General features: G+C 40.5%; 1 protein-coding gene across 6 annotated transcripts in view; it reads right to left on the bottom strand.

Annotated features, from left to right (window-relative positions):
* Nucleotides 1-10,604, bottom strand: part of mapk8ip1b (mitogen-activated protein kinase 8 interacting protein 1b) — a 139,745-nt gene that overhangs the window by 41,621 nt on the left and 87,520 nt on the right. For all 6 annotated transcript variants that reach the window (XM_048607379.1, XM_048607380.1, XM_048607381.1 and 3 more), the window contains exon 3: nt 6,449-6,670. In XM_048607379.1, coding sequence (XP_048463336.1) covers nt 6,449-6,670 — 222 coding nt within the window. The remainder of the gene's footprint in view (nt 1-6,448; nt 6,671-10,604) is intronic.

Raw genomic sequence — 10,604 nt, 5'->3', positions numbered from 1 at the left:
GAGCCTTCCTGCTCCTACGATGCTGCTTGGCCTGCTGTGTTCATCCAGCTCTACACCTTGTTATCTCAGATTCTCCAGCATCTGCAGCTCCTACTATCTCTGATACAATCATTGACTATGAAGTGCTTTGTGGAGTTCACAGGGCATACAAGACTATAGTTGTGTTTTATTCCTTCAATAATGACTCCAAAAGTTTACAACTTACACACTCAAATAAAAAGTTGAAGAAAGTTAAACTAAATGATAATAACTTTAAAATACGTGGCTTCCATAATGATTGGACCTTAAGAGCTCAAATGGCTAATGTCCCCTTGCCAATTGGCAAAATGTTACAATGAAATAATAGAAAATTGCAGGGAGCTCCACAAGTCTTGCAATGTCTACTTTTTGCAGATCTCAACTTTGCACAACAGAGTTAAGCAAGTTGGTAGATTGTTGACTTGAGATTAGGGCCAAATCAATCGAAGCATTGATTTGGGAAGAATAAATAACTTGAAGGGGAGTAAGCCTGGATGTAGAGTGGTTCAATATTGGTGTGCTGGTGGTCGCAGCCTCAAAATAACACCAAATGACATGCACAAGCACCCAGTTTGCCCATCCGAAATTGTTCCTTTTGTCATTTTAAAGAAAACGAGTGAATACTTCTACAAGAAACACGATCAAGGGGTATTTTTGACATGCCAGAATTTGGAGCTTCCAGCTCTCAGGAATGACTGAGCAGGTTGAAGCTCTCTTCTTTTGAGAGAGAAATCCCAGGAGTAATCCCATAGAAGTCTTTAGAATTAAGATGCAGTTCAGTAGAGAGGAAGCAGAGAAGTTGCTCCCCTCTTGTGGGGAACAGAAAAAGAGACCAAAGCTAAGAGCCATTAAGGTAAAATCATCCCTAATAAATCCAAAACTGGGTAAGAACATAAGAACTAGGAACAGGAGGCGGCCATCTGGCCCCTCGAGCCTGCCCCACCATTTAATAAGATCATGGCTGATCTCTTTGAGACTCAGCTCCACTTACCCACCCACTCACCATAACCCTTAATTCCTTTACTGTTCAAAAATTTATCTAGCCTTGCCTTAAACACATTCAGCGAGGTAGCTTCAACCGCTTCACTGGGCAGGGAATTCCACAGATTCACAACCCTTTGGGTGAAGAAGTTCCTCCTGACATCAGTCCTGCATCTGCTTCTCTTTATTTTGAGGCTGTGCCCCCTAGTCCTAGTTTCACCTGCTAGTGGAGGCAGGGAGGTTGTTTCCACCTTATCTATTCCCTTCATAATCTTATGTTTCTATAAGATCTCCCCTTATCCTTCTGAATTCCAATGAGTATAATCCCAGTCTACTCAGTCTCTCCTCATAATCCAACCCTCTCAACTCTGGAATCAACCGAGTGAATCTCCTCTGAACCCCTCCAGTGCTAGTATATCTCTTCTCAAGTAAGGAGACCAAAACTGCACACAGTACTCCAGGTGTGGCCTCACCAGGACCCTATACAGCTGCAGCATAGCCTCCGTTTTTAAACTCCATCCCTCTCGCAATGATAGACAAAATTCCATTTGCCTTTTTAATCACCTGCTGCACCTGCAATCCCACCTTCAGCGATTCATGCACAAGGACACCCAAGTCCCTCTGCACAGCAGCGTGCTGCAATTTTTTACCATTTAAAACAGTCCATTTTGCTGTTATTTCTACCAAAATGGATGACCTCACACTTATCAACATTGTACTCCATCTGCCAGACCTTTGCCCACTCACTTAGACTATCTATATCCCTCTGCAGACTGTGTTTTCTGCACACTTTGCTCTACCACTCACCTTAGTGTCATCTGCAAATTTTGACACACCACACTTAGTCCCCAGCTCCAAATCATCTATGTAAATTGTAAACAAGTGTGGTCCCAACACTGATCCCTAAGGCACACCACTAGCCACTGACCACCAACCAGAAAAACACCCATTTACTGCTACTCTTTGCTTTCTACTGGTCAACCAATCCTCTATCCATGCCAATACATTACTTGTAATACCGTGCAACTTTATCTTATGTAGCAGCCTTTGGTGTGGCACCTTGTCAAATGCCTTCTGGAAATCCAGATACACCCTATCCACAGGATTCCCATTGTCCACCATGCAAGTAATGTCCCCAAAGAATTCCACCAAATTAGTTAAACATGACCTACCCTTCATGTCCCATTGGGAACACCCAGCATGGGTTCAATTTATATCCAGATGTCTTGCTATTTCTTCCTTAATGATAGATTCAAGCATTTTCCCCACTACTGAAGTTAAGCTAACTGGCCTATAGTTACCTGCTTTTTGTCTACTTCCTTTTTTAAACAGTGGCGTCACATTGGCTGTTTTCCAATCAGCGGGAACCACCCCAGAGTCCAGTGAATTTTGGTAAATAATTACTAGTGCATTTGCTATTTCCCCCATCATCTCTTTTAGTACCCTAGGATGCATTTCATCAGGGCCAGGAGATTTGTCTACATTTAGCCCCATTAGCTTGCACAGCACTGCCTCCTTAGTGATAATGATAGTTTCTAGGTCCTCACCTGCTATAACATTCTTGCCATCAGTTTTCAGCATGTTATTTATGTCTTCCACTGTGAAGACCAACACGAAATAACTGTTTAATGTCTCGGCTATTTCCTCATTCCCAGTTATTAAATTGGCCTTCTCATCCTCTAAAGGATGAATGTTTACCTTCGCCACTCTTATGATTTACATATTTATAGAAACTTTCGCTGCCTGTTTTTATATTCTGAGCCAGGTTACTCTCATAATCTATCTTACTTTTCTTTACAACTTTTTGTGGCTTTCTGTTGGCCTTTAAAGATTTCCCAGTCTACTAGTTTCCCACTACTCTTTGCTTTTTTGTGTGTTTTTTTTTCCCTCAATCGGATTCTTTCCTTTATTTCCTTAGACGTCCATGGCTGGCTCTCTCTTTTCCTACAGTTCTTCTTTATCACTGGAATATACTTCTGCTGAGCACTGTGAAAAATCATTTTGAAAGTCCTCCACTGTTCCTCAATTGACCCACCATAAAGTTTTTGCTCCCATTCTACCTTAGCTAACTCCTCCCTCATTCCTTCATAGTCTCCTCTGTTTAAGCACAGGACATAGGTACTGGATTTAACCTTCTCACGCTCCATCTGTATTTTAAATTCGATCATACTGTGATCGCTCCTTCCGAGAGGATCCCTAACTGTGAGATCATTAGTTATTCCTGTCTCATTACACAGGACTAGATCTACGATAACTTGCTCCCTCACTGGTTCGAAAAAAAAGGGTAGAAGGACGACTTGACAGATGGATGCAGACATGTTTCAGTGTGATTTGGACAAGTTGAGTGAAGGTGAAAATACATGACAGTTGAAATATAGTCTGGATAAACATGAAGTTATTCACTCCGATAATAAAAATACAAGGCAAATTATCATCTGAATGGTGATAGATTATCAAAGGGGAAGTGCAATGAGACCTAGGTGTCCTTGCATATTAGTCTCTGAAAGCAAGCGTGTAGGTGCAGCAGGTGAAGAAGAGGGTAAATGGTATGTTGTCCTTCATAGGAAAAGGACTTGAGTACAGGAGCAGAGATGTCTTGCTGCAATTGTACAAGGCCTTGGATGAGACTACACCTGGTGTTGTGTGCAGTTTGGATCTCCTTATTGGAGGAGATATGTTCTGGCTATGGAGGAAGTGCAACAAAGGTTTACTAGAATGATTCCTGGGATAGTAAAAAATGATGTTGAGAGAATCAGTTTGGACTGGTGTAAACACAAGTGAACAAAATGAGAGGTGTGGGGGTGTGGCTGGGATCACAGAAACCTTTAAAACTCTAAAGGAGCAGACAGATTAAATGCAGGAAGGACGTTTCTGACAACCAGGACTCTAGAACCAGGGGTCATAGTCTAGATATTTTTCTAAATCAACCTGTTCAGAGATGTTATTTCATACTTAAAACAGGGTAGACTATTTAGGACTGAGAGGAGGAGAAATTTCCTCACCCAGACAGTGGCAAGCCTGTAGAATTCTCTGCCAAGTAAGATAGAGGCCGAAACAATGAACCCTTTCAATAATGAGACAGATGTAATTCTTGGGGCTAAAAAGAGTTCAAAGATTATAGGGTGCAAGTGGAAACAGGGTGTTCAGTTGGATAACTAGCCATGATCATATTGCATGACAGAGCAGGCTCAAAGATCTGAATAGCCTACTCCTCCTCTTATTTTCAACGTTTCAATAAGAAACTGAGAAACAACTACTTTACACAGAAGCTGGTGAGAATCTCAACTTCACAGCCATAAATTTTGGTCAAGGCAAATAGCTTAGATACATTTAAGCGATATCTGAGGGAGAAAGGAAGAGAGATATACTGATAGGGTGAGATGAAGTGGGCTGGGAGGAGATTAATGAAGAGTAGATACACGATCATGAAGCTAGGTTGAGTGGCCTGTTGTTTCAGAGCTATGAAATTCTACATTAAAATGTTTTATTTATATGGATTTTGGATCATTTCTGCTACTTCTGCTCCCGTTCTGTTAAATAAAAACAAACAAAATGGAATTTTGCTCCTACTTTAGTCACCATCCTCGTATTTTGAAATGGGCTACAGCTTTACACTTCCGTTAGTTTTATCTCAGAAGTCAAGTAGCAGGCAAAGGAAGGGGCCCAAAAGTTATAAACTGCACCTGATCCTGGGAGGATGGTGACATTATTCAGGTTTAGAGGGCACATAGTTCTGAAAGAAAATTCGACATATTCTCAGAGGGATATTTGGTAAGGAAGAAAAATGCAGATTGCAGAATTTCTTGCATATTTTCAAATTGCTACATAAAATTCTCACTTCAAATTCTTTCCTTTCCAGTGATGCCCACATCCCCCATGAAAAAAAAAGAGGAAAAACTTAAAATAAGAGAGATGGGACATTATTTACCCTTTCATATTCTAAAGTGCTGTTCCCATAGTAAGAAAAATGGTGATTTATTGGCTTATGTCGATGAGACCAATAAAGTTTATTTATTTTCCATTCTACGGTGGGTGAGGAAAATACTCTTCCCTAGGAGACAAATCAAAAAATCTTCACTTTCCTGACCCCCAAGTATTTCTGATACTTCCTTTCAATTCATTCAGAGGAGATTGGCACCTCTCTTCCATTCCCTCCTAACCCACCAAAATGGTTTGATTGTCACTTTACCAGGAATTACCATGTTAAATTTGTTAGTATACCAACAGGTTAATAAAAGCAAAATCTCCATTTGAAATCTGCCAATCTGTGTGGGGACAGCAAGTCTTCTCTGACTCTACACACATTCACCCAGATCAATAGCAAATAGCAGAGTGACAGCAATGGGAATAAATCAGTCACCGAAGTCATGACATTTGTATTTGTGCATGGGAGACTGTGACACATTTTTGCCCCGGAGTCACAAAGTGTTAGATTCATCTCCCACTCCCGAGATTTCAGAACAAAAAATCTGGGCCAACGCTCCCAGTTGCAATACTAAGGTAATGCCGCAGCATTAGAATCATCACTTTTCAGATAAGTCAATTAACAGAGGCCGATGTACATGTCAGGTACACGTAAAAGATTCCAATGGCTGTTAAGGCAAGGAAAATGTTTTCCCTGACATCCAGGTCTACATTCAACCCTCAAATCAACATCACTGGATGAGTTTATCTTGTCATTATTACATTTCAATTTGTGGAAGCTTACTGTGTCCAAACTAGCTGCTGCATTTCTGCAATGCAATGACTATATATCAAAATGGTATTTTGTTGGTTGTCAAGTATTTTTTCATCCTGAGGTTGTGAACGGCTCTATGTACAAACACGACCCTTCTATTTTTATTTTACAGCTTACAGACAGTTATGAGTCATTCACTTGTTACTAGCAAAGCAGATTTGTAAGTGATTTTCTGCAAGAACCATTAAGACCAGTCAATTTGATTAGAAATGGATTTCTATTGTCATGTTGTTTGACTTCCACAATTTTAAGCACTAATTGCAGTTTCTATCATCAATGTATCATTGAATTCCTTCCACATACAGATTACACAACTGGTGTAATACATGTTTTGACCCAGTAGTCAAGTCTGCACTTCACTGATGCTACTGTCTACTGGTACAGTAATCTGATTAGACACTCAGTGCTGAAGGCAATCCTTGCAATCTTCTACAGTTTGTTTTTTGGATTAAGTAACCAGGGAAAGCAATAGTGATTATGAAGGCACAGAGATATTTGAATTGCATGATTAATGACTGACTATAAACCTAGAAAAGTTTAATATCCATCTTTATTGCCATTCAGCTGGGCTGCAAGAAAGGAAAATCAAAAACAAAATCTTTTTCTGTACATGATGTGCCGTCCAAGAAACAAGATTAAAGTGGGATCAGCTGCCGAGGTCATTTTAAAAATCGGTGACCAGAGGAACACTGCCACATTCCTCCGTCTTACCTGAGTACGAGGAACTTGTGGGAAAAGATTCAAGGTCGTGGGCCGCTTGGGCTTGTAAGATGCCATGCTGTCAGGCTTTGATTCCTTCAGAGGACCGTTGTCCTCCTCCTCGATATCATCAACAGCATCAATCAGGTCGAGCTGCAGCATCTCTGCCTGGATAGTACAGGCATCATTTCCGCTTGTCGTTGCAGCATTATTGGTCTCCAGGGTCACATGGGACTAAGGAGAGAAGGAGATTGGACAGTAAGGGGTCAATTGTTTATATGGAAGTAGATAAATTTTATACATACAATATAGAAGATTGCAATTCAGTGCCAGAGAGGCTCAAAATCTCTCTGCTCTCCTACTATCTGAGCAAGTGGAAATATCCTCCAGGTTAACCTAGTAAAAATCATAGCTCTCATCACTGGGAGATGCTGACAATTCACACACAGCAAAGCACATTTATTTTTAATCCAGAACGCACATTGACCGAACCACTGAAATATGGAACATCGGTGAAGGCCATTCAGCCCATCATGTCTGTACTACTAATTCAGGCAGAGTCATACAGCATGGAAATTGACTCTTTGGTCCAACTAGTCCACGCCGACCACATCTCCAAACCAAATTAGTCCCACTAGCCTGCATTTGGCCCATACCCATCCAAATCTTTCCTATTCATGTACTTATTCAAAGGTCTGTACAATGTTGTACTTATACCCACATCCACCACCTCCTCTGGCAGTTCATTCAACACATGAGCCACTATGTGGAAAAGGTTGCCCCTCACATCCTTTTTAAATCTTTCTCCCTTCACCTTAAAAGTGTGCCCCCTTGTTTTGAACTCCCTCCCCCACCCTAGGAAAAAGACCGTTGCTATTCACCTTTTCTATGCCCCTCAATTTTCTAAGCCTCTATAAAAAAGGTCACTACGCAACTGCCTACGTTCCAGTAAAACAAATCCCAGGTTATCTTTATAACTCAAACCTTTCATTCCCGGCAACATCTTGGTAAATCTTTTCCGAGCCCTCAAGTTTAATAATATCCTTCCTATACTTTATTGAATGACTCATCCAATTAGTTTCACTCCTCTGCCCTCTCCCCATAGTCCTGAAAATTTTCCTTTCCAAATAGTCAGCATACACTTCCCATATCCACCCTGCCCTTCTGTACGTTAGGTGTGGTTATCTGCTCGTTAACCAGTTGCCAATTGTCATAAGTTGTTCTTGCAGAAAAATCTGCAAAACTAGAAACAATGCTCCAAAGCCCAAAACAATTGCCAAAGTTACACACAATAAGAACAAAATCAGACTTTTCCCAACAACTGAAAGACCATCTATCTATCATTAATACAGTACGATGTTATCACCAAGTCACAAAGAGGTTTTCAGACAGAGAAGCAAAAGCTTTGTCAAAGATGTTGGATTAATAGGCATCTTAAAAAGGAGAGGTAGAGAAACCTGAAGGTTGAAGGAGGGAATTCAAGAGTTTAGGCCACGCAGCTGAAAGCATGTGATTAAAATTGGGAATGCACAAGTGTGCAGAATTGGAGAAAGAAAATTATTGGAGATTTGTAAAGTTGGAGAAGATTGCATAAATAGGAGCAAGGGTTTCAGAGAAGTTTGAAATTTTCAAAATCAAGGCATCAGTGGACCAACAGTCAATGGAGATTAATCAGCTTGTATGAATGATGGGTGAACAGAATTTGGGTGTGAATTAGAATATAGGTTGGATAAGTCAATACAGGTCAGCAGCACTGCCAGCAAGAGATTGCCAAAACCGAAATGCTAGGCCAGTATAAATCCAGTGTAGATTGAATTCACTACAGTAACACAAAATGGTCAAAACTAATGTCGATTTTGAATCGCCGGTCCATACGCCAATAGAAAACCAATAACTTCACAGTGCGTTTATTACCTGAAGGCATGTGTGGATAGCTTCCACTTTGACAGTCTGTTTCTTCATTATTCCTGGACTCCCCTTTCCTCACTGAGGACTGTGCTATGACAATAAAAGCTGTTCCTATTGGAAGTTCATGTGAGGGCTGCACAGTTATGGGCTCTTTCACACAGTAACAGCAGCTGCACAAAACTGGCTGAGAGTATTTTTTTAAGACATCGTGTGGCACATTGTGGGAAATACCTGACTGTTCATCTAGACTGACACACACCAACTGCAATACTGAGGGAATGCTGCATTGTCAGTGGTGCCATTTTTCAGATGAGGCACTAAACCAAGGACGTGTCTGCCCCTTCAAAGATCCCACAGCAGTTTTTGAAGAATGGGAAATGTATACTCCCTGGTGACCTATCAGCAAACATTACTTACAACAACATATATGGTCATTTTTGTACGTTGTTTGAGTGACTTTGCTGTGCTAATTGGTTTCATTATAACTGGGGCTAAGTTTGAAAACTGTCAGTAGGTAGTCAGTGTGCAACATTCTCACTGCTGGGTTGGATCATGTGGGTTTAAAGATTCATTGCAGAAACATGGGCACAAAATCAAGTATGACTCTCCATTTCTGTATTAGTGGCTATACATTGGGATGGTAAGTTAAACAAGGCCATTGCTGCCCTTTCAGATGAGGGCCATAAAATAGCCCATGCCACTTTTTCAAAGACCAGCATTATAATTGTGTAATTATAAAAAGTGTTATACTCTGTAGCACAAAGAGATCCTTGTATCGGAATCACAAGAAGTTAGCAAGCAGGTACAAGTAATTAGAAAGGCAAATGGAATGGGGTGGGGGGGTAGTGAAATATTAATTCAGGGAAGTCTTGATACAACTATTCAGGTTATGGACAAGCCTACATCATGTGCAGTTTATGTTTCCTTATTTAAGGAGAGGTATCTACTTGGATCGGAGAAAGTTCAGAGAATGTTCACTAAGATAATTCTGAGGATTAAAGGATTGCCATTTTGGAAAGGTTAAGCAGTTTGGGCTTTTACACTCATTCTAAACACGAAAAGATATTATTGATCTAATCGAGCCCTATAAAATTGTATCAGTACTAGACAGGGTAAATGCAGGAAGGATGTTCCTGATTACCAAGAATCCAAACAAGGGATCACAGTTTAAGGATACATGGTAGGCCATTTAGCAATGAGGTGAGGAGAAATTTCTTCACCCAGATAGTGGTGAACTTGTGGAATTCTCTATGCAGGAAATGGTTGAGACAAAAACATTTAAATGGTTTCAAGGAGGAGGTAGATATAATTCTTATGACTGAAGGGATCAAAAAGGTATGGGAGAAAGCAGAAACAGGGTACTAAGTTGGATGATCAGCTATGATCATATTGAATAGCAGAGCAGGCCCAAAGAGCTCAATAGCCCATTCCTTCACCAACTTTCTATTTTTCTATGAAACACAAGATTTTGAGGGGGTGTGATAGGATACAGCTGAGAGGTGGTGTCCTTCATGGGAAAATCTCAAAGTAGTTTCAAATACAGTTTCAACTGAGGCTTCTCCAACTAAGGTGAAGATGAGGAGAAATTTCTTCTCGAAGGTTGTTAATATTTGAATTTCACTGCCCCATACAGCAGTGTAGACTGGGGTACTGAATGTATTGAAATCTAAGTTGGATAGATATTTGATCTGGGACTCAAAAGGTTATGGGAAATAAGCAGGAAAGTGGAATTAAAGCCACAATGAGATCATCCATGATCATCTTTGAATTGTGAAGCAGGCTTAAAAGGATCAAATGGTCAATTCCCACTCCTATTTCTAATGTTCTTAATTCATTCTGTTGTCCTGGTCAACACTCAACACAACCAACATTGCTAACAAAACAAATTACCTTGTCATTATCTTGGTTCCAGTTATTTGGGGTTGGCAGTGTGCAAATTAGCACTGCTCAATCCAATACCCTGATATTAGCCATTCCTTCAGATTCTCTTGCCATAGGTTTCGGGATTCAATAGATCCTAATACGCACATACTTGCCACTGTATGGGTTTTATGACTCTCTTGTTAATAACATTGTTCAGAGTTTGGAGGGCACCTGGAATGTTAAACTGCTAAGAAAGAAGTCTTAGTACAAGTTAGTCTGTCCTTTTACTTTGCTGAATTCTTCCCATTAGCAGGTGATCTAAGCAGGAAAACAGGGGTCAGAGCACGGGAACAGAAGGGGAACCATTTAGTCCTTGATGCCTGCTCCACCTTTCAAT

This window comes from Rhincodon typus, chromosome 17 (genome assembly GCF_021869965.1).
Source record: "Rhincodon typus isolate 14 chromosome 17, sRhiTyp1.1, whole genome shotgun sequence".
Taxonomy (NCBI): domain Eukaryota; kingdom Metazoa; phylum Chordata; class Chondrichthyes; order Orectolobiformes; family Rhincodontidae; genus Rhincodon; species Rhincodon typus.
This window is presented reverse-complemented; position numbering and strand designations above follow the sequence as displayed.